The following is a 25,068-nucleotide window of genomic DNA, read 5'->3' on the forward strand; positions in this document are numbered from 1 at the left end:
AAAGTTTTAAATGAAATTTTTCCTTCCCTATATGGATTTAAGTTTGACTTCACCTGAAACTAGATCACAAAAAAAAAAAAATATCTGAAAACTTTTCTTTTAAGAAGACTGGAAGGATTTAATTTTGTTTGCATGTTTATTATGCTCCACAGTTGTTTTTTTTATTATGGGAGCCTACAGCCTGCCTTTGTGGACCAAGATTTCAGTACGTTAAGAGCTGTAAAAACACATAGTGGAAAATATGATATCTGTCTCATAAATATTTTAGCTTAAGTTTAAAGAAAAAAGAGATAAGTCCAGAAAAAAACTCCGACCTCCCTCATCCCCACTAGAGAAAATAGTGACAGATTTAATGCTCACCTGTATCTCACTAAGTCAGTTGCTATGAGTGAGTTATGAGAATCCCTGAGGTGCTGTAGCAAGACATCCTTATATTTTCTGTAGCTAACATTGTGACTGGCTGAAATTTTTGCTGAAGTCTTTCAGCAGTTCATCACTTTTACTTGTGTTTTCACCCTGCTTGAAGGATTTTAAACTTTTTTTTTTTTTTTGTGAGGGGGAAGCAGTTTACAAGGGAAGTCTTATTGTTGGCAAGAAGCTTTGTTACTGTGACCTTTATTTAGGAAAAAAAAAAATCACATAAAGAAAGCCCCATGACTTGTCTCTGGATAATTAAGGGCATAAAATCAGATGTAAATTCAGATCAGATTTAAATTTCCAAGTGTTCTATGGAATGTAGCATGTATTTTTTTTTTGCTTTCTGAAAGTTAAGGTTCCATGTAATCATTTCTAGGTCCTGATGCTGAAACATTCCTCAAACAGTAAAGCTATTGCTTAAGGGTTCTTATCCTAATGTGTATGGTCTAGATTTATGGGAGAAGGAAGACTTTTAGAATATCTAAATGAGAAAATACAAGATAAATTAGGTACTTAACTGTAGCTGACTGGAGCCTTGAAGATATTTAGGTGACTGCTGTGAGATCTGACACATCATATCCTTTTGTCCTGATGGAGCTTTCAAGAATGACACTGGGGAGCTGCTTGGTTTTGGAGTTCCCAGTTTCTTGTCTCTGCATTCATAACCTATGGAAAAATGGATCTTTTCCCATGCCTGACAAACACCTTTCTAGAAAATATGTTGATACTAAGGTTCATTTTTGCTCTGGTATAGAGTGACAGTGGAGGAACCAGTTAGTGCAAAAATTATGAAAAATATGTAGAAGTCCTTTGAATTCTTTAAACCTCAGATATGTGCAGCGAGGTCCTGCTTCAGGGAGTGTTGATGAAATGTCCTGAGTTTTCATTTCATTTGTGACAGTGGACTCGGTTCCTTTGACTTTCTTCAGTAGCTTGGCAAGCTGAGTTGCCACTAGGTATACTCCCAAAGACAGAGATACTGAGCGGAACATAAAAGGTACAATCAGAAGCTCACACCTGACTGAAACTTTTAGGGGAACTGAAGACTGCCATAGATGGAGCTCTGTTCCAGTTTGAACACAAACTGTAATTTCCTCAACTGCAGCAGATTTTTAACTTCCCCAATTTATAAGTTATGCAGCCAGTAATGCCAAAATATATCACAACAGAGCAGTTAAATGCTGTGGAAGTGAAAAGGAGTAATTTCTATGGAAATTCAGAATCTTGATGAATGCTTCTATCCCCTTGGATGGAAGGAAATGCTTGGTGCATGCCTGGTTTGTTTCCTGGTGTTGAAACCCTGACTTTGTCTGGGTCAAAGACATTAGCAAAAACACCAGTTGACTTCCCGAGAGCCTATCTATCTGTGTTTTCAGAGGAGTTTGAGTAACTTAACACTAACAGGTGAAGGGTGTGTGGGTTGAAATAGGGTGTTTGTTCAGTTCAGATGCCCATGTTGCTGTGAAAACTAGAAGGCTAAAGTGTGGTGAAGACTGAGAGGTGATGAGAGCTGATGGCTGACCCCTTACATCTCTTTCTGTCTGTTCCCCAGGCCAGTAGCTTGCTCTGTCACCAACCTGTGTTATTAGAATACTCATCAATAGCATTGCTAGTGGAAGAATCTGCATGGAGTAAACCAGCTGTGAATTTACATTGCTATCCTACAAATTTACTATAAATCTCGGTTCAGGTATGTGAGCTGATACAAAGAATTGTATCAACAATCAGAGAGATCTACATTTGCAGATGAAAAGCTGAACTGTATCCTGTGGACTTTGCAATCTATCATCTGAACATCCTCTCATTATGTGTTGTGTTTGGCTGCCTATGTAGCTAGAAAGTTGAAAAATTCAGTCTTATGTATTGTACAATCTGTACATTTGTCAGTATAGTGCAGTGTAACTTGTTTAAAGATACTTATGGTTAGCTGTAGAAGTTTGCAAGACAATGAAAAGCAGTCACTGCTTTTGTCAAGAATTGGATGAAATAGTCAGTGTATATCTCTTGATTGTAATGATGCTCCTGAGAACAGTGTTACAGGAGCTGTTCGTGAATACAAATATGAAAGAAGAAAAAACAATCATGAAAGACTATGTTAGTTCTACACGAGGTAATTTGGTCTTTTGCGGTATTTTAATTTCAAACATATGTTTAACTTTTAACATTGACTTTTGACATTAACTGTAATATTTAACTAAAAAGTATTTTTAGTCAGTGCTAGCCTTGTAGCTAGCATGCTACTAAGGTGTCTAGGAATAGTCATAACTTCAAAAAAACCCCAATCTGTCAGCAGTTCTGAGAAATCTTTTTCAAACTAAGTGTTTAGGAAGTTTATTTGGATGTTATGCCTATGATTGTATTTTTCACTAAATTGGTAGATTTCCTTACTTAGTCAATACAGCAGGGTATAGAGCTGTTTATTCACTTTAAAGTTTGCGTGGCTTTGGCCTTACAATCCAAATTCAATGCAGTGTTGCCTAGGGTTTCCAAAAAGATCAAGGGTTGTTACGCCAGCCTTGGTCCAGATAAGTGGTATTTAGGCTGTCTGGCTGACTGACTTCAGTCAAAATAACTTGAATCTGCATGTGGTACAGACAAAGGAAACGATACTGCAGAGAGCTGGCATGACTAGAGGGCAATTGTGCAGCAAGTAAGTAGAAGAGTGCAAATACACTCCCTGTCACCTCATCTGCAATCAGGTTGTTCATTTCTAGGGGATACCTCAGGGCCTAAAGACTCCAGGCAGGGTTTGGGACCCTAGTGGAGCATTCATTTCAAAGTCATGCAGGGTTTGTCTCCAGAGTAGCAGCAGCTTGTTCATCTGGCAGAGGTGGTGTCTCCTGCAGGGCAGCAGGGGTGGGCCTGACCTTTGTAGTTACGTCCCTGGTGAAGTTTTGGGCATATACAATGACGGGACCCATACAGTGTCCGGGCTCCGCTAAAGGTCATTTCATATCATAGAGATACAAAAACAACCAGGGCGTTGCTGCCTGTATTAATACAGGCATTTCCAAATAATATTTGGCAACAGGGAGTGTTAATTGTTTGTACTAAAAAAAAAGTTTGTAAGGACTTGGGTTTGCAAATTGTAGCACAGCTGTTATCATACTTGACAAATCAACTGGCCTTTTCATTTCCTTCTTTTTACATATTTAATGTACTTTCTTTTTCTCTCTCCTTGAAACTGAGTTTTAGCAGTGTCTGTTAACCAGAAGCTGATAGGCCAGGAGAACAGGACATTGCTTGGAAGGCACATGGTTTGGGTTGAACACTGGAAATGTGGGAAAGTGAAGTTAAAATGTTGAACCCATGAAAGTGATGTGCAGGAGAGCACAGCCTGGATGAAATTGTGGGATTGTGTTGGAGGCATTTATGCTTGATTAGTCTGCATTCTCACTGCAGAACAGATAAACTGCCAGTTTTAATTTGCACGGGTATTGTAATCCATGTATTGTCAATTTAGATTTAGGATATGAGCATATGAGCTTGTGCTGAACTTTGGTCTGTATGGAGGAAAAAGCACTTCTAAAAATGCATTTGAATACCCAAGTTGTTGAAAAATGAATTCATATTCACACAGATGAAACAGGATAAAGTGGTAATTCATAGGACTTAGGTGACACTGGGTTACAACTAAAGCTGAAGTTGATACAAATTATTGATCTTTAGAGGAAATAAAGTGCCTTCTTCATTCTGATATCTTGTGTGATATCTGATGGGTTTTTTTCCTAGTGGTTATATAGGCTGGATTGTATTGGTGGGATAGGTGATCATCATCATCATGGCTAGGCTTCGCGAACGAAGATTTGGGAAGGGCACTACCCACTTTTTTTACAATGTGGAGTGGAAGGCGTAGGGAGATAATGTGGTCAGAATGACCTGTCGGTAGATTTTTAAGTTTAGGAACAATAGAGTTTTTGATCATGAAGCCAACTCCTGAGAGATGCCTTTCGGTTCTGGGCTTCCCTGACCAAAAGAGTGTGTAACTGGCACCATGTTCTCTGAGGCTGCCTTCCTCGTGAAGGCAAACTTCACTGAGAGCAGCAATGTCGATGCTGAGACGTGACAGTTCATGGGCAATTAGGGCAGAACAACGCTCAGGACGTCCGCTATCCGCAGAATCGAGCATGGTTCTGATGTTCCAACATGCTAGAGTTAATTTGGGTACACCTTTGGAGGCAGGTGTGTGCCTTTGTCTTTTGATCTTTGTGTGACCACATTGGAAGAAGATGCCCGTTGGCCTGCAATTAACCAACCGGGTGAAGGTGGAGATGAGCTTTGTTTAGGCCACCTTTTCTAGACCCCTCTCTGAGTGGAGCAAGCAGTGCTGTCCTTGAAAAGGCTGCTTGGACATTCAGGGTGCTGCCCAAAGAGACTGTCATCTCCGATCAGTCTCAAATGACCAATATCCTGAACCGCCTGCATGCAGGGTTGGGTCTGTGGCTTCCAGTGCATCTTTCACCTGCCGTTTCAACCCTCGCCCATTGCTGCAGGGCTTTACAAATGTGGGTAAAGCCTTCGAGCCTGAGCAATGGATTTTTTAGGTGAGACGCAGTATGCGTGGAACTGAACCCACCCTTTAATCCTAAGGTTCATCTGCCAGGGCCGAGCGAGCTTGGACGGTGGCAGCGAGGTCCTCAGGATGTAGGTTTGATTAGAGTGACCTTCTCTTAGATGGATGGCCTTACAGGGCTAAGCGAGCTGCATCTGCCCGGGTTGGAAATTAGAGTTGTCCTTCTCCTAGGAGGGTTGCCAGAAGGCTAGTGAGCCCATCCTGCCCATGGATATATTATATCTGACCCTTTGGTTTTGACCTGTCTGGCATGGGAGACCCTACCAAAGGCATGTACCATCGCCAGCATAGCTCGCAACCTCATAGGGGTACACAGGCTTCCACCCCACTGAGACCCCACGGCCCGCTAGACCCCCTCCCCTAAATTGGACTGGCAAACCTCTGTGTGCTCCAAAGTTCCTCCTCTCTACTCCCCTCCTCCGAGGCAGCCACCAGGAGCCTGCCCAGCGTGGCCGGCGGCCACTGGGGCTGGGGGCCTGCCGCCTGCCCAGCGTGGCTGGGATGGGTGATACAGGGTATGGAAATAACAATATGATTAGTTTGGGACATAATTCTTTAAAGGATTTGGCATTTTCAGATTAATCAGTTTTCTTCTGGAATGGCAGCAAATGAAAATGTATACTCTTTCTTTGATTACAGTGGGGAAAATATGTAAGAAGTCTGACAAAGGATGTAGTTTCTGTGATGTGGCTCTTGTAGAGTAATTGCAGATCTTAAGCTGTGTGTATTAAGAATCTCAATAGTAAGTGTTCCCTTAAATTCTGTCCTTGAAGTACTGTGTTTTTGGAGAGAGTAAGCATTAGAATACAGAGTTTTCTTTAATCTTTTCCTATGTATTTTTCTTTAAGATGGTGAAGACCTTTATAAGCCAATGATCAAAACTATTGTTTTTTATAGGTAGAGACTATCTGACTGTTTCCCATTGTGGATGATCTTTACAGCAACTCTACTCAGCCATGTCGTACGGACCGGGTTCTGGGGATCCTAATCAACTAGCCCAACGCATAACTTCTAACATCCAGAAGATCACACAGTGCTGTAAGTTGCATTTATGCATTTTTTTATAAAACTTTAGTAGTGCCCCCATTCAAGGTGAGTTTCTCAGATTCATTCATGGGAGTTCACTCTGACTCTGCCCACTCATTTGGCACGTTTGTGGCACCCTGCGCAGCATGTTCTCAGTCCTTCGTATATGTGGTTAAGAGTGATCTGCCATGGGGAGGTATAGTGCCACTCTATATTTACCGTTTTTGTCCTGGCCAATTATATGGCACCTAAAGATTGGTTGACATGTTCACTGAGCAAGGACTGCATCAAGTATTTGCTGAAGCTTTAATTGTTTAGCAGGGACAGAAGCTGTGGCCTTGCAGCTTCCTCGTGTGTGTGTGTGTGTGTGTGTGTGTGTGTGTGTGTGTGTGAGGCAAATATAACTTGATTCACAAATTATGCAAAGTATACTGTTCATCAGAAGGGAGGTATCCATGAACAGCATGTGCCCAGTTTTGGCATGCATGTCTTTTATGTTTTTCGGGATGCAGAGTGCATGCAGAAAGAAGTGTTTTATTATTAAAACTTCAAATGAATAATGATCAGTTGGGTATGTCAGTTTTTATTAAAATGTTGATCTTTGTTTTGCAAGACAAGTTCAAGGAGTTGGTATTTTTAGCACAGGTTAGTGGCACAGTTAGTTTAGCACATTTTTTCAGCTACATTTTTTATATTCTTCCAGATAGAATTTCTTAAGATCTCAATAGACAGGAACAAAAATTGCAATTTTGCTTTATTGAAAAGTTTCTGTAGATCAGGGTTGTATTTCCTCAATATAAGATTAAGAAGTTGGCTCTCTAAAAGTCCTTATGCTTGATTTCTTAAAGTCTGCTCAGTGAATTCTTTCAGTCTCTTGGCATCTAAGTTGGTCCTCCAGAGGCAACTGCCAACCTGTGACAGACACTGAGGCTCCAAGATGCAAAAAAGTTTTGTTTGTCAGGTGAAAACATAAAGTCAAATCAGTGATTGAAACTGGAGCATTGTGAAGACAGTTGCTGAACATAATTAACCATTGTATACTGGATGCAGCAATTCCTTAATCTCATCCTTTCTTTTCCATCTCTTCTCTTCCTTCTACTGTGTGTCTTCTCCCCTTGTGACAAACAAGGCATACTAAAAGCAAGCTGCTCAGGCTTAGATAGAAGGAGAAATGCCAGAAAGACAAGCAATCCTGCTGTCTTTTGCATTTTGAAATTTAGACAGCTAAAGTCTGAGCAATAGGCAGATGCGTCTGCCATTCCAAGTCCAAATGTCTCTTAGCCCCACTGCTACCTGGCTTCAGAAACAGGAGATTTGCCTTCAAAAGCTCCAGCCAAGCACTTTTATGGTTCTGGTAGCTACACAGCTGGATTCCATCCCTTACTTTTCTGTAGACCTGATTGAACTGTAACCACTCAGTTACTCTTGTAGTCCATTCTCTGTTAGATTTTATGAGGCTCTGGATCCTATGAACATCGAGAACATGTTTCCTAGACTGAGTTCTCTAAGGGCTTATGTACACTTTTCTAGCTCTTTTGTTCCCATGTGTAATACCTGTCCAGCTTTCTGTTGGAAAGTGTGAGCTGCAGGAAGTTCCAGGTCAAATGGGAAGAAACCTGCAGGCTTAGGGACCTGTGTCTCTGAGAAGTGCTGTAACACGTGGGGAGCCTGAATCACATGTGCTTGAATGAGCTGCAGCATTGTGTGCTGAACCTCGGAGAGGTCAGCGATGCCGGCAAGCCACGTCTCACTGGTTTGGTTTCAGGTTCGTGTTAACAGTGATGAGAAACAGATCTACAAACAGCTAGGGAAATTTCAGATTTAAGTAATAAAACCAAAGAAGCATATAATGAACTAGACTTGGGCAGCTTCTAAATTTGTCTTAGAGAACACAACTGATAATTGAGGTTTCAAAGTCTATCTGTCTGGAACTGAGTCCAAAGTAACTGTAATTCTCATTCCAGGCCTATCTTATATCTGATAATAAAATCTAGATGACCTACATTTCATATTTCAGAAGTCCAGTGCATTTAAAGGTAGTTGAGGTTTTTCCCCAACTTTCTGGATATGAAGAACAGGAGTATGGAGAAGAGAATATATGGAAGAATACCTATGGGGTGTAAAGCTCCAACGTGTCTGGGCTTTGCAGATGGAGAACCTATTATCAAGGTGGTTTAATCAGTGTTTACTGAAGGAGCAGTAGTTCTAGAGCTGGGTTTCCTAGATTGCAGTCTCACTTATGTGGCAGCTTAATGGCCGCTGCTCTTGAGATAAATCTCAATGCCTTCTTTCAGTATTTCCTTGAAATATTTCATATTGATCACTCATTTACAGCAACTGGATAGACAAGGAATAAGTGTGATGCACTTACCAAGGTGAGCTAGTAAAATATATTTCTTTGTGACAAAACAAGTCCTGCCTGCTTACAAATCTGTATTTCTACCAGGCATACTGGGATATGCCTAGGAGAATGAGAGCGTTAAATATATATGTGATTGGGGTTTTCTTTCTTTTTTTTTTTAACCTCGTCTTCTTGAAGGGCATACAATTGTATAAATGTGATCTCTTTCAACAAGTGGAAAGGTGAAAGTGGATTAAGCAAAATAAACAAAAAGTATCATTTAAAGTCTTTAAAATATGTTGCTTTCAGACTTCTTACAACTGAAGATGAAGGGGAGCATTTCCTTGAAATTGACTGTTTTCTGCATTTTAAAAAATTAATTCTCTGTGTGTGGCAAAAAGACGGAAAGCATTTTATTTAAAAAGATGTTCCCAAGAGGGAGCAAAATGGGAGTTGCATTCCTCTACAGGGAGAAGAACTCCACAGTTATAAATGTAGGAAGGATATGGTTAGAGGAATAGGTGCCTCTTCTGCTCAGCTGGAAAGATTTGACTCATGTCTCTGACAGGAACTGTGCAAGAAGTAGCCAGACATGCTTTTTCCTCCCCCCACATAATTCTTAAATCATTCTCCCATGTGTGGGTCATTGCGGAAGCAGATTAGTATGCCTTTGGTTTGCTTAGCTTCTAATATTTTATTTGTAGCTACCAAATATGTCACTCAGAGCAACCCCCAAAGAAAAGCAAGAAGGATGCAGCCTAGATATGTAAGTGTCAAGTCTTCACTGGCATCTTAAGCTGGGCTTTGGGAGCTGTTGCTTTAGAAGCAGTTTAGAATGCTGCCTTTTGCTTGGGAACACAGAACAAAGACTAACATTTGTAAAATACACTCAGTCTTTGAGTTCTAAAACATTTCCGGTTTGCAAACAGTAATCAAACAGTTGGAGAAGCTACACTAGCTGAAGTGATGCATTCATATTCCTTCGCTTCACTTCTCAACTCTTCCAGGTCATGTCAGGATTTTGTGCAGAGGTAGTTGCAAAGCAAGTAAGACCTTGCTCGGTATTGGCAAGGTCAGTGATAAAATATTTGACTTTTTCATGCACACTGAAAATCAGCCCAGCTGGAAAAACATGTTCTGAATACTGCAAGATAATAAAAATTAAATAAAATTCAATAGCCACGATCCACATATGGCCAGAGGGAGTCTGACTTTGAGAGATTCTTTCTTATAAGAACTTTTGCTTTCTGCTGACTTTCTTTGCTATTTGTTGAGGTAGCACAAACACCAATTCATATAGAGCACATTCCCAGAAGGCCAGCTTAAGCCAGCAGAGATCCCTCTGTCATGTGATACTTGTCCTGTGACAACAATTTTGTTCAATTTCTGTTGCATCTCAAGTTTTGTATAAGCCAGTGTTTTCACTGAATGTTGTTAAAATTGAAGTAGAATTAGATCAATCATATGACTTTCCCATTCACTTTATATAACTGTAGAAAATCCTAAACATAGATTAAACCCTGGAAAAAATTAAGAATTTTGAGAGATGCCTTTTTGCTGTCGTTTAAGTCCAGTAAGTAGCTAAAACGTTCAGCTAAAACAGGCTGAAACATTAATTAAAAACTGTGTCTGTCACCAACAGGTTCGCATGATTACTCTTAGCTAAAGAACACAGAGGGGCACATGGAAAATAAATGAAATCGCTGAGGTGTTAAAGTCAGAGCCTGTACGAAAACAGAATTCTGTTATATAAAGTGTGGTTTTGTACAGGTGTGGTTTTAAAGCAAATAGGCTTAAAGTAGAGCTGGTTGAGACTTCTAATGATGATATTGTTAGAAATTTCCAATTCGCTGCAGTTAATCAGATTTAACTTTATGGAACAAATTTTGTATTATTGTTGCTTTTGTCAGAAAGGTTTCTTGGATTTAAAATGAAGTTTCTGTAAAACCTGGAAAAGGTTGGTTATTTAGGAATTTTAAGCTCCCATTATGGTCCTCCATTTTGTGGACTTTTTCAAGGCAGAGGAATTAAGGAGAAATTCATCTATTTTGGGTCTTTGTAAATGCTTGTCTTTCTGCAATGAGGTGAAGTTATGAAGTCCGTAGTTCTTTTAGAAATAAAAAATTTCTGAAAACTTCAAGCCTGAATCATTTGCATGCAGTTACTAAAGGCTTTCTTCTATGTAAATTAGCACATATATATATTTAAGGTAGTTTGCCTCAAAGATTTGTTTGTGAATCTGGAGTTTGTTAATATTTTTCTGTGGTTTGTCCTGTTTGTTAAAATATTTTGGTTCTATGGAAAATTACATATGAAACAGTGTCTGATTTGGATGATATTCAACAAGAGGGACTGCTATTTATGCTAGCAGGAGAATAGAGTGAAAAATGAATCTTCCATGTACACCCCAGCACACTTCTTGTGTTATTATGTGCAGAAAAGGTAGATTTTTTCCTTGACCTACACTGTATTGCATTACCTTAGTTAACTAGTCTGGGCAGGGTGGGGAAGAAAGACCCTTGTAAATTAAGCCATCTTAGTTTGGGAGCCGTTTAAATAACAATTGTAAAACCACAATTTACAAATAACAAGGTGTCCAGGGAAGACATCCACAATTTTTACTGCAACTCTTGCTTTTGCTGATGGAGCAAGTATAAATGGACTCACCTTGACAAGATTACTTTTGCAAAACAGCCTGCATTTTTTCAGCAGGAGAGAAGGGATATGGCCAGGGTCCTCATGCTCCTTCCTGTCTCTAGAGAGTTATATTTCAGAGTCTCTCTAGGGTACTTAAAGTACCTGTTCCTGCTCAGTTCTGTTGGATCTTTTCTCCTTGCGGACAGGAGAGGAGGAGGTTGCATAGCAGTCTGACTATACAGAGAGCCCTCTATCAAATCTATAAAACTGCTGTGCTGGAGGCTGCACTCCAGTTAGGGCTCAGAATAAGCCCAGGTCAGTGGTTGATTGTGAGTAACCCCCGGAGTATCAGCGACTTGTTTGTGTTGACTAGTCAGTGATGTGTGCATTGCTTCCATGCTAGCTTCTGAGTTAGCTTCCTGTAGTAATGACCTGTCCTCTTAAAAAAAACCAAACTTTCTTCATGTAAGTGGGTTGGGTTTATGGTGTTTGTGTAGCTGCAGTTTACTGCAGAACTGTGCCTCATTTTCCTAACTTAATAAGTGACTGGTATTCTTTAGAGGAACATTCAACCTTTGGGGTTTCAGGGAGTTACCAGGGACACTTTAGGATATAAATATAAAGTGATTGTAGCTTGATTTAATGATTTCGCCTTGGCTGAGCTGTAATACTTGATCACATGATCGGTTATTGTGCACTTAACCAATGTGTATTTAGTGTGTTCTATGCCCACATTAGAAGAACAGGCATTATTTCAGTTCCACTTCACAGTGTGTTCTTGAAAGACCATTTTAGATGGGAATACATTAGCATGAAATAATTCCAAAAGCACTGAAAAAAATGAAGGCAGATCCTGAACTCCAGACATTGTTGCTGATGTTCCTGATCACTTTGGGGCATGATTCTATTTAGAAATGCTAGAAGCTGTAATAAAATCTAGAGAAAAGGTTACAAGACTGGATGTTTTCCCACTCTTCTATGCTTAAAGAATCTTTAGTCTTTAGAGCTCTGAGGACAATCTTCACCCCCCATCCTCATTTTGTTTTCTCCTTCCCACAGTAGTTGAATTACTGTTTTTCTCTGCTAATGTATTATCCTGCTTCAGAATAATCAGTGTTACACATTAAGACAGAATAAAGCAAATTACTTAAAACCAAATTACTGATGTTTTTAGATATTTGATTCCAGTTAGGTGAGCTCTTGGACATGGGAATGCTTTTTAGTAAGCTGGTATCATTTGGCCGGTCTGGTACTTGATTCCTCTAATAAACTGTCACTCTTGGTTAAAGTAGGGCTAGCGAGGTGTGCAGACAGCATTGTGGCATTGTGGTTTATGTTAAATTTTAGTGAGCGTGAACTACACTAATAGCAGTAAAGAAACACACTCACACAGAAGACTTTCATCTGATGAATTTATTGCAACTACATCTAGTTTCAACCCCCTTGCCATGGACAGGGGTAGCACCCACTATATCAGGTTGTTCAAAGGCCTATCCAACCCAGTTGTGAACATTTCTGGAGATGGGACGTCCACAGCTCCTCTGGGCAATTTGTTCATGTGCCTCACCACCGTCACAGTAAAGAATTTCTTCCTAACATTTAATCTAAACCTACCATCTTTTAGTTTAAAACTATTCCCCTTTGTCCTATCACACTCTGTCCATATAAAAAGTCACTCTTTCTCTTTTTTTATAAGCCCCCTTTAAGAACTGGAAGGCCACAATGAGATTTCTCTGGGGCCTTCTCTTCTCCAGGCTAAACAACCCCAAATCTCTGACTGTATCCATAAGAGAGGTGCTTCAGCTCTCTGATCATCTTTGTGGATCTCCTCTGGACTTGCTCTAACAGGTCCATGTCTTTCTTGTGCTGAGGACCCCAGAATCAGATGCAGGACTCTAGGTGGGGTCTCACAAAGGCAGAGTAGAGGGGCAGAATCATCTCCCTCGAACTGCTGGCCACACTTCCATTGATACAGCCCAGGATGCGGTTGGCCTTCTGGGTTGCTAGCATACTTTGTAGGCTCATGTCCAGCTTTTTATCCTCAAGAACCCCAAAGTCCATCTTGGCAGGGCTGTTCTCAATGAGTTAATCACCCAGTTTGTGCTCATGTCTGGGATTGTCCCAACCCCGGTGCAGCACCTTGCTCTTGGACTTCTTGAACTTTATGAAGTTCTCATGGGCCCACTTCTCAAGCTTGTCTAGATGGATGGCATCTCTTTCTTCTGTTGTGTCAAGTGCACTGCTCAGCTTTGTGTATCTGCAAGCTGCTGAGGGTGCACTTGGTCTCACTGTCTGTGTCATTGATAAAGATATTAAAGAGCATCGGTCCCAAGGCAGAGCCCTGAAACACCTCTCGTCACCATCCTCCAGGCAGGTGTAACCATTAGGTTGCTATGTGTAACAGCTTTTATAAAAGATTGATCCAGGAATGTTTTCTGCAGGATCTGTTCGTCTTAAGTCAAGTACCCTCAATTGAAGTGCAGAAGGAAAACACATTGAATTGGATTTGAATAAATTGAGGAAGTCTGTTGTCCCCAGGCAGAAGCAGCTTGAACTGGTGTAATTTTAACAAGTAATTCTTTTGTTCCAATAACCTACTCTGAAGAGACTGTGCAGTTTATTAGATTCCATACAACTTAATCTATAATTGGATGTGCTATTTGTTGACTCACTTGTTCAGCTGGACACTTCCCAGTCCTGCCAGAGAAGGTGGATGACCTGCAATCTGCTCTTCATTTCCATCCTCTTAGTTGGTTCATTGCCTTTCAAAATTAGGATTTTACTGAAGGATTTTGGTGGGTTTTTTTCACCTTTTCTTCTGTAGCAATGCTGTGGTGTTACACCCTGTTGTAGTGGTTTGAACCTTGTTCTCCCCAGAGACTAAGAGAAGTGGTAGACCCCAAGGGGTGGAAACCCCTGGAAGTTTTGAAGTTCTGCCCAGTGGACGCTCCTGCAGAAATGTAAACATATCACAACCAGACCGGAAAAGAAGAGTTGTAGTTTTGGTTGTTGTAGGAGAGGTGGCCATGTTGTAGAGCCACGAGGTAGGGGCTCTGAGCCCCTTGGGGCCTCTGGCCCCCTCCCAGGCCCTGGCTGGGGGCTGCAGGGACCTGGAACAGCATAAAGCTGGGCTAGGTGCCTGTAGTTATGCCGGGAGATGTTTTTCTCCATGGGCACAGAGCAGCAGCCGATACTGACCAGAGAAACAGTGGCAGAGAGCCAGAGATAAGAACCTGAACTGAAGAAACAGCAGAAGCAACATGCAGCACTGCAGAGGAGACTCCTGGAAGGAGAGCCGAGGAAAGGAGAGCCAGCAGCTGAGAGCTACAGAGTTCTTGGGGGTAAGACTGATACCAGATCCCCAAAACTCCTTTGAGACCTCCTGGAAGGAGGAAGATGATGGACTCTTACTTGAAAGAGCCTTGAAGTGCGACATGCACTGTAGAAAGGAGCTAGAGAGCTCCGAGAGGAATGCAGGGGGAGTTGACCTTGGCTTCCCCCCCCTCGCACTGCTGCCACGGTGGCAGCCTGAGAGACAGGGCACAGAGGCCCTGCAAGAGATACCAGACCGTCACGAAGACCCCCCTGTGTCTTCGTGATATGACGTGGTGAAACGACCTTGTCTGGGGTTACGAAGTCCACGGAAGACCCCTCGGTTGTGAGGCGATGGGGCCGAGAGAGAGGCTTGGATACCTCCCTCGTGGAGTGCTGGCAGAAAAGCCAGCCACAGCTGCTGCATGCATGAGAAGAAGAAACCTGCTGCCTTAGAAGATACTGCTGTTCAGAGACTGGATGGGATCTGTCCTTCTTTCCCTCCTGGACTTTTATTTGGAGGGGAGAAGAGATCTGATCCATTGTAAATACATATGTCATGGTAGAGATAGTTTGTGATCATGTGTATAATGTGATATGGTATTTATTTGTACAGTCATTGTAATATATTCCCTTTCCCCACTTTGAGTCTGGTGTGTTTTGTCTGGAAAAACCCATCTCACATTAGGTTGAGATGTGGGAGGGGGAATGGAGCTAGGGAATTGGATGTTGGGGCTATCTCAAACCATGACACCTGTACAATGATTACTTATTCTCAAATGGGGATAACATTATTTGCACTTATGATCTTAGAGGCAAGAAGTTATTTATATTTTGATCTTCGTTGTATTAAATTATTTGTGTCTTTATTTTAAGTTTAAAACCTCCTGTGTGATCTTAAACATTCTCATGTTCAAGGACCAGAACCAGGAGTTACATCAACAGGGATTTACTTGTGGTAATGAAACAGCTTTCCAGAACTGGCTTAAAAACAGGGCAAGATGAGGAGGAAGGAGATGAAACTTTCTTCTTTCCTAGCCAGCTGTTAAGCAAGGGTAGTGTGTGATCCAGCATGTCAAATATGGTTTTATCTATGAAAAAAAATATGTATTACAGATCTGTCAGGAACATGCTTCTCAAATACTCCTACCTGTTAAAAAATGTAAATATTTCCCTTGTAACTATGACTACTTCTGTAACTCTTGTGGAGAAAAGGAAGCCTTTTATCTGAGACACTGTTACTTTTTCTTTCCTGTGCCTTTTTTTTTTTTGTTCTCTTTAACCAGAGGGAGAGCTTCCACTAACTAGAAATGGAAGCACTGTTTGGCTTAGTAAAAGAAAACGTAAGCTAACTCTGGAATAATTTTCTCCTTAGGAATTCAGGTTAGGTCTTAATTGTTTCTCTGGCTCATCATTAACCATGTCTGACCTGTTCCTGAGCATGTGACCAGCCTGAGAGTAGCTAAGTAGCTTTCATCCGCTAATAGTTGTGTATTATGAGATCTAGATCAGGAATGCTGCAATTACAAGTGAAAAGTCTTCTTACTAATATAGTATTTCTTCTTTCTAAGACAAGACTAATTTTGGAATGAAAAAAGATTCTTTTCTTTTGCGTGCAAGACAGCAGTTGCTTGGAAAAACATGCATTTTGCTTGCATGGTATCGTGTACCCTGCTTTCTGTGCTGCCCAGTTCCCAAAGGGGACTTTCTTTCTGCAGTGGTTTATTGCCAGCCGCAGCTGGCAAGATGCTGCTCCTGCAGGATTGTAGTCTGAGCCCTAAAAGAGCTGTTGATTTTCATTATATGCAAACGTGTACCCTGATCTTCAGAGTGAAGTGGTCTCAGGAGTTCGCACACTTCTGATGCAAACTGTTCCCATGTCCTGGTGACTTTGGTGAAGAACGCCTGTGTGCACGTGGTGTGTGCCCTTGTGCAGCTCCTGAGCAAAGTCCAGCAGCCAGCTGTATACATCCAAGGAGCCTAAGTGCTAAAGTGAGCCAAAGTGTCAGACTTTGCACTGAAATGGATTAAAATAATGTACAAGATCCAGTCAGTCTCTGTTACAGGATTGGTAATGTCCAGGACAGGAGGGACATCTGGTAGTCAGATTACTCCTGTCTTTCAGAACTCCTTGGAAAGTTTGAAGGATTGGGAACCGGGGAAGGGAAACCCATAAAGGGTGAGGTAACCTAGGAACCTGTCAAAACCGTGCTCTGATCTTTGGTCCCTGACTGTTACCAGTAGGTTTACAGTGCAGAGCTAGGCCTTTGTAAGCTGGGTGTAAGCCTTTGGCTCTCCGGGACATTTGAGTGTTACTGGTGATTTGAGAGGTACCAGAGCAGATGCCATGAGCCTTGATGTGACAGCCTGAACTCCCTGCAGAGGGCCGAAAAGCTGGTTAAATGAGCGGCTCAGTACCCTTGTAAATACCACCATCACCTGTGAGGCCAGGACTTTAGGGACCTCTGTTTTATGAAGAGTAATCCCAGGCTTCCAGCAGTTTTGCTCTTCAGTGCCAAGACATTCTCCCTGCTTATTTCACAAGTAGGGCAGTAGAAGGAGCAACTAGAGGTTGCTAACCTTTAGGAAGAGAGGCTAAGGCTGCCCTGCTTTTTCCTTGAGGAAAGGAAGGGATACTAACTTGATTTAAGAAGTTTCAAAGGTAGTTCTTGCTTTGAATCAAATTCTGTGAGATCTCTGTGTGTACATGTGAGGGAACAAGACACCTTCTCTGTGTGATTCAGGTGGTAGTGTCTTAAAACCTGTTTTAAATCTTGCTTTTATCAATAAAGCTGTATGAGTGCATGAGTCTGAACAAATGTCTATAGTTTAGGTGTTTTTGTGATTATATGTATATTATAATATCAAATATTTGAATGAGAAGTAGCTACAGTAAGAAATCAGTAAACAATCCAAACCAAAAGAATTATAAGACTATAAAGAAATATATGTTTTAGTCTCTATACACTCCAGTGTGTTTATATTAACATGAAAGATAACAAAGGCTGGATTTCTTTAACTCATCAACCTGCAAGCATACACTGTAAATCAAGATTTCAGGAAGGTCACCTTCTCTACTACCCATATTATCAACTTGCTTTTGGCTTTTTTATGAAGCAGCTTTGGGAATAGTGCTGAAGACTTTTGGCCAAAATTTACTTTTAATGCTCTGCCTTTTTTTCTTCTTGCTTACTTGAATAAGCCATGTTTCACTTTTCTATGCAATATACTTCATATGAAAAAAATTGATATGAGAAATGCTGGTTTTTTTCTGAATAGTATTCTGATTATGAAAGGTTAAGGTGGAAAATGCTAAATTACAGAAAAATGATGTTGGTTCAGTCCTTGGGGTTTTTTTTCTTTATTTTTTTCCCTCGCGACTTGAAAGCCCGTTAGCACTTTGCTATTTTGATGCATGCTACAGACTTTCTGGTAAAATGTATTTTAATTTTATGCTGAATTCCTGAGTTGTAAGACTTGCACTGAAGTGAACTTCCCTCTGCATCTGGAATTGTACGGCTGACCAGTTATGCAGTGCTGGCTTTTAATTTTGCCTCAATTATCTACTAGTGTTCAGCTTTAGAGGTAGGGTAAATATGTAATTAACTTGGGATGCAAATATTTTAAGTATAGGCCTTGTCTCGGGGAATTTTTTTTTTAAACGCAAACCTACATTTTCTGTACTTGCGGTTAAATAACGCACCTCTAGGTGGCGGTAGGACACACCGGAACTTTTTCTGCCTCTGTTTTGGTTTTCCTTTTACTCTCCCTTTTAAAGGTACATACGGAATCACTGAGCTCCTTGGCTCTTGAATCAGAAGGGAGAGTGCCTTGGAACAAATAAAGGATAGCTAATGTTCAGTTTTATAGATATTAAAACTCTATGCTATTGAAGATAACACTAGCCAGTTATCCTTTTGTTTGTTTGTTTTAAATAATGCATTACTGTGACCACAAAAAAGAAGCTTACTTGACCTGAACCTGTGTTTATCAGTACGTGTGACCAGCTGCAGGTGCCCAGGAGAAGCATGGGCAGATGGACAGTGCCTCAGCCCAGCAGTCAGGAGGCCCCACTGGACAGGAAAGGGCTGGCTCTTAGTGACTGGTAGTCAAACTGTAGGCAAAAGTCAAAGATTTTCACTTCAGTTTTGCTGCTTTTCAGCTCAATTAAAATATAAGCTGAAACCCATGATGTAACCCATCTTACAGTGCTATTCTCCCTCAGAAATTCTGTAAGTAGTTTATGCTCCTCAAACATCTGCCTCAAAGTATTTTATTTTTTTACCTTGTGCAAAACTAGGTACTAACTTTCCCCTGTTTTGATATTTTCATTACATGAGTGTGCACAGAAAGAATTGGCTATAGCAGTTATTGGCATTGGATGATATGTAAAGCAGTGTAGAAAATCCAGTATCACTAATTCACTGGAGACTTGCTATGAAACAAAGATTAGAATTAATATTATTACTAAAACTGCTTTAAGGAATTCCAGTTTTATCTAACTGGTTAACATAAGTCATAGGTTATTTTCTTCTTTTATATGAAGTTCTGTCTCTTACAGGTCTCTTTATGGCATATGGAAAAGTACTCTTTTTGGTTTTTTTTAGTATGGTTTTCTTCATTACATAGAGTTGTCACTTACTGCATTTTTAACTGTGTTAGGGATAAAAAAAAGATAGTGTGCTAGTAAAGTGAGGATCCCACAAAGTATGATACCAACATATTTTCTACTGACTATGCAGTATACCAGTCTGCCTGGGGAAGGCCACAGAAATACAGGGAAGACAAGTCTACGCCTAGCTGAGGGTCAAGCAAAATAAATTATTCTGGATATATATTCTTTTGTTTCAGAACATGAGGATGTTAAGCTGAGATAAAGCATCTTGAGGATATAAGTCTTGCAGTGTGAAAAACTACATATCCTTGAAGTTTCTGTGTGTTTTTCTCCTTGCTTTCTCATGTGACAGTAATATGTACCAGGCTGAATGTAAGGCTCAGATGATATATGACTTTTTGCTGTTCAAAACTAATATATTTTATGAAATACATTTAAAAATCACTGGCAGTTTGTATCCCACATTTAAAAACATAAGACTATCAAAATATTAGAAGTCTTGATTTAGACTTATTATAATGAAACTATTAACTAATCTTTAAATTGCCTGTTTCTACCTAAAGACTTGTATACATTCTCATCCTCTGTAAGAAACCCTGGGCTTTGTCCTTGGCAAAAACCATTTAGTAGTTGTTTTGAGACTTAAAAGTAGAGTCTTTGTAGGAGGTTGAAAAAGTCTTGAGTTTCAGTTTCTGTCAGCTTATATTGCTTTAGAGTTATCAAGCAAAAATGCATAAAACTATGCAGGAATTGTCTTTGCCCCATTAAAATTTCTCTTCTTCTTCTCAAACAGCTGCTGAAATACAAAGAATACTACATCAGCTTGGAACACCACAAGACACGCCTGAGTTGAGGCAACAGCTGTGAGTACTTCACACAAAAATGTTTAGTTTTGTCGCATTGTAAACGATCTCCTGGTAGGTGATGCGGTCGTTTTTTGTTAGGTAGAGTTCTTGATTTCACTGAGAAAGGTGAATATAGGGAAGTATTTGAAACTTAAATGTTGAGATGTGCTTTCTAAAATTAGTTTTGGATAGTCTGTAAACTAGAGTCATCTGGTTTGCCCATGCATGTTGCCTGAAGTATCAGCATTCTGTAAAACCTGTGCTCTATGTCAGGGAAGGGAAAGTGGCACAACCACAAAGCAATAGCACTGTTTAAAAACATACACCTGTACCCCTCCACTCCAGTCAACACTTCTAATCTGTCTGTATAAGTTTCACTAGGTAATGAATATATTGGGGTGGGTTTTTTGTGAGATGGGGTGCTGGGAGAGAAAAGGGAATGTCGTTTTTAGTGATGAAAGCTGCAGTAAGGGATGGCATTATAGGATAAACATGGACCAGAAATAGTAATATAACAGCAGTGAAATCAGACTCCAGGGCAGATGCTCTGCCATAGTTCTGTCACCTAAATGTTGTCTTTCATTAATATGCCTCCAGCAGAGACAGTCAGCTGCTTTCCACTTCTCTGTGTGGTCTAATGAACCAGTATGATTTTTTTCATTAAACTCCTTTACCACGTTAATCTCAGCATCATAAATGCACGTAAGCGACATGTGGTGCTCACCCTGTAGGTGAGAAGGTTGGCATTTTCGGTGCGGTTAATGCTGCGCTGTGGCCGTTGAGTAGTAGGAGGATGTGTGTATTGAACCAAAGTCATCGTGTTCATTTTGTGTGAACAACCAAATTGCTTTATAATACTCTGAGTTCAGGGCCCATAAGATTAGCTAGGTACAATCCACAGTGTGTATTCTACTGGTGACTGGGAATAGGTGAAGATATAGTTTATGCAATAACCTGACATATCTAGGCAAAAATTCACAACTAAATAGGATAGAAACTGTTGTGAAGGACATGTTTCAGTCCATTTATGGATGCAATATATATATTAAGTTTCCTTGAGCTTTCATCTGTCCATTTTTCACTTGTCTGAACATTTGGCCTTTTCAAGAGTTATTTGATTATTTTAAATATTGATGCTGATGGTTTGATAATAGCTTTGCAGAGTAAAGAACAGAGTAAAGATGGCTTTGTGTGCTTTAAAGAGGCATTTAGTGCTGCTGCTTTTCTGAGAATCAGTAAAATTCAGCAAAGTAACCCAATGGTCTCTAATGAAAATTTGTATTTGATTTTAGGCAACAAAAGCAGCAATACACCAACCAGCTTGCCAAAGAAACTGACAAGTACATTAAGGAGTTTGGATCTTTGGCTGCAACAAGTGAACAGGTATAAAACCGAAGAGCATGGCTTGTTCAACTATCATGTTGGCTCATGTAGACTATTTGAGTCACTTCAGTTCTTCTTTCCTGTTTTCAAAGCACTGTTTAGTTAGTCAACATATTTGCACAGTGGGGATACTTATAAGAATATTTTGTTACAGTCCAGACTTGTCCCAAAGTTGGTTTTATGTATCAGGAATGAAGTAGTTTGACTGAAATGGTGGGAAGCAAGGCAGTGCACTGTGCCTGCCTGTGATTTCAGGTAGCTGGACACTTTGTAATCCATTGCAGTGATACTAAATCTGACTCCACTGGCACTCTGACTGCTTCCAAGGTCAGCATATCTTGTACAGTGTGTTAGTTCCACATCACTCAGATCATCATATGTGCTATATCTTGTCCACAGGCTTTTCCTTTCTTAAGAGGAGTAGACAGGAGCTGTTACTAAAAGAACTTGTGCAGTCTTTAAACTACTTCTTTCCCAGGTCTGTGTAAAATCTTGTCAGGACACAACATGTGAAGTGGCTGTTGTGATTAGCACACTCCTGTCTGCCATCCTATGGTTTCTTGTCCTAGCAAAATCTGTCACTTATATAAGACAAAACCAACAGGATCCTAGAAAACATGGATTTGGGTTATTGTCACTCAACTTGCCTGGTCGGAATAGGTTACTAAGGAGCCCTTGGGAAAATGAACGGTCTTGAAACACTGAATTCAAATGGCAGGCCATGATCCATGTGTGCTCATCCTGTCAAGCTGTAAACTTCTAATAGCAGTGTTAAAACTTGGTCTTAATACATAACCAGGCAAAGCATATTTAGTTTGTTGTCTTTTTTATGGTTTCTCTGTTTCCTTATCTTGAAGCTGAAAAGTTGGCAATGAAACATTTTACTGTTTAATTTTACTCCTTTTATCAAAGCTACATCTCAACAAAAGGCATAAATAACAGATTCATGAATGGCAAATTACAGCCTTTTAGACATTAGGAAGGAAGGTTGATATATTGTATATATTTATGGAAATCTGGTAGAGGCTTTCCTGAGTGTCCAATATTACTCTTCACTACATCTTAAGGAAAACAAACAAACAAAAAAAGCCTGAAAAGTTAGAATATGTATTTTAGTACCAGTTCTAAAGCACTTAAGTGGGTATGTGAACCTACTTCTGGATGCAGCTCAATATGTATTTCCAACATTTACGTAAAATACATAAGAAGTGCCATGTTCTTTCTTTTCTGCACCTTTCCTCTCTATTCAGTTACCTTTGCATATTTTAGCATTCTTGGTATCAAAATATTTTACACTGTAACAGTAGGTTTTATAATCAGCAGATGATAAGGAAGGTAAAAGCTTTCTTGTCCCTGCCCATTTCTCATTTCCAGCTGTTAAATGAAAATGAATACGTCAGCTTCCTCTTTAAATGCATTAATTTGTGCAGTTTTATTATTCCAGAAGGAAAGAAGGTTTGTCCATGCAATTGCAGATGGTTTTGTAGACAGTCTTCCCTTATACCTATTTAGAAGAAAAAGAGTATATACCTTAGCATTGAGCAGACTGGAAATAGCAAAGCCTTGGAAAGCCTGAGCTCACGTGACTTGGTAAAACTTTTTCTCCTATAGCGTCAAAGAAAAATACAGAAAGACCGTCTTGTGGGGGAGTTCACCACAGCACTTACAAATTTCCAAAGACTCCAAAGGCAAGCTGCTGAGAAAGAAAAAGACTTTGTAGCCAGAGTAAGAGCCAGCTCAAGGGTGTCTGTAAGTATCAGAAAAATGTGCCATTATACTCTTTACAGTGGTGTTTGATGTCAAACTGGCTTCCATAATGCTACTTAAGAAAGCTCATATCTGACCCTAAATACTGCAGACCGTGTGTTATATGACTTTATAGTAGAGGCTGCATTACGCTGTAGTAATCTCCCAAGAGAACAGTTACTTTTCCCTTGCTTTTGTCGCAAACTGCCTCCGTTTTCTTGCTGTAGTCTTGCAAAAACAACTTATAGTAGATTTGGAAATGCTTTTGCTGTAGCTTTAAGATATCAACAGGTTTTTTCCTACGGGGAAAAATGACTTGCCAGATTTCTGTAGAGTATGAAAGTGAAGAAGTGCTAAGGAGCTTCAGATGTTGAGCTTTTTTGTGTTAATATATCAATTTTGCCTTTTCACTCTGCCTTTTCACTGTACTTACAAATTTTAGCAGGCAGTTACTGAGCTGAATGCTTTTGCTTATATTTCATCTTTGTGCATGCATAAAGCAAAATCAGAATGAGAGCATGTTAAATCATGATTCAGTTTGAAATTGACTTTCTAAAAACCTTCTAATATTGACTCGTTATAGAAATGCTGACAGTGCTCCTTTCAGGGCCGTAATGTTATATTTGTATTTTTAATCTCCGATCATGTAGGGTGGTGCTCCAGAAGATAGCTACAAAGAAGGAACACTTGTGTCTTGGGACAGGTAGGTTGACTTAGTTCACAACCTTAACCAAGCTCAGAATAATAAATGACCTGCAGGGAAGACAGCTGCCCATGGTTTTTTGGATTGGGTTTTTTCTTTTGTTTTCACTTGTGGTTTTTTTTTTTGTTTGTTTTGCTTTGGTTTTTTTTCTGATGAATTGCCTTTTTCTGGAGGGATTTGGGATAGGTTGTTCAGTTAGGCTTTCTTCTATAATGCTAGCATAGAGAAGAGATTTTGATGGCATAGATGGGAAGAAAAAAGGAAGAGTTCTCCTGATGCTTCAGCTGTAGCCATCACCTTAAGCTCCCCTAATCTGCCTTTGGGTTTTCTGAGACCCAGACTTAGGGATGAAGAGTCCAACCTGTGAATAGAGTAAATGTGCTGTGATAAGGACACAGTGTTTACTGGGGTGTCTCATTGCTTCCATATGCTCCAAGAACTGCTTCTTGGTCTCAGATTATTTTTTGCTGGGTAGCTTGCTTTTGCCTCTGATAGATATCAACTCTGCAGTTTATAATTCGGAAGGAACTTTGCCCTTGTATTCACACTTGGAATTTCCAGTCAGCTATCTTGTAGCTAGCTACTAGCTTTGCTACAGCAGCAGCTTCCTACACCTAAGGTGTGACGGTTATGCTGTCCCTGTTAGCTAAACAGGCAAAGGTAAAAACATGCATTTTGTTAACCAGTAAAGTAAAATGTGCTATGTAGTTAACTGTCATTTTATTATTTCTCATTGTGCCTGTTCAATTCTGTGTGAGTTTTGAGGTTTTTTTTGTTTGATAGTCAACCACAAGCACAAGTGCAAGATGAAGAAATTACAGAGGATGATCTCCGTCTTATCGAGGAGAGGGAATCTTCCATTAGGCAGCTTGAAGTAAGTACAAGTAGTTTTACAGCAGAATATGCTTTTGATGTTTCCATGGTATGAGCATTAATTGCAGAAGTGAATCTTGAGGAGATTTGTTTGTTGGTGTGGTTTTTTTCCTTTAAAACTGAAAATACTGCCTTTAGATGTAAAATGTGCTTTTGAAATAATAGAATCATCAAGTTTGGAAGAGACCTTTAAGATCATCAAGTCCAACCGTCAACCCAGCATTACCACTGTAACCCCTAAACCAAATCACCCAGGGCCAGATCCAGACGCCTCTTAAACACTTCCAGGTCTGGTAACTCCACCACCTCCTCAGGCAATCTATTCCAGTGCCTGACCACCTAACAGTGAAAAAAAATTTTCTGATATCTAATCTGAACCACCCTAGTGCTAAAACTAATGCAAAATATGTCCTACACCGGCTTTTATTAATTTGACTTAGATACATCTTAAGCAATGTTGTCATGATTTTTTCTCTGCAGTTAAACTTATAATACAAGCATGTGTCTAGATGAGCCCTCAGCAATGAGAGATCCTGTTTGTGATGTGTTGGGAAGTGTACTTTGTGCACATGCTTATCCTCAGTTTGATTTGATGGT

The 25,068-nt window shown here is 40.1% G+C and overlaps 1 protein-coding gene across 3 annotated transcripts in view; it reads left to right on the forward strand.

Annotated features, from left to right (window-relative positions):
* STX7 (syntaxin 7) overlaps positions 1-25,068 on the forward strand; it is a 32,605-nt gene that overhangs the window by 2,158 nt on the left and 5,379 nt on the right. For 2 of the 3 annotated variants that reach the window (XM_027746662.2, XM_039381775.1), the window contains exons 2-7: positions 5,888-6,028; positions 19,715-19,784; positions 21,059-21,149; positions 22,761-22,898; positions 23,546-23,598; positions 24,382-24,472. In XM_027746662.2, coding sequence (XP_027602463.1) covers positions 5,947-6,028; positions 19,715-19,784; positions 21,059-21,149; positions 22,761-22,898; positions 23,546-23,598; positions 24,382-24,472 — 525 coding nt within the window. In that variant the 5' untranslated portion in view covers positions 5,888-5,946. Of the gene's footprint in view, positions 1-2,088; positions 2,108-5,887; positions 6,029-19,714; positions 19,785-21,058; positions 21,150-22,760; positions 22,899-23,545; positions 23,599-24,381; positions 24,473-25,068 lie in introns of those variants that run through there. The other variant, XM_039381774.1, reaches the window with a different exon arrangement.

The sequence above is a fragment of the Pipra filicauda genome, unplaced genomic scaffold (assembly GCF_003945595.2).
Source record: "Pipra filicauda isolate LSUMZ 115617 unplaced genomic scaffold, ASM394559v2 scaffold23_size5868930_pilon, whole genome shotgun sequence".
NCBI lineage: Eukaryota > Metazoa > Chordata > Aves > Passeriformes > Pipridae > Pipra > Pipra filicauda.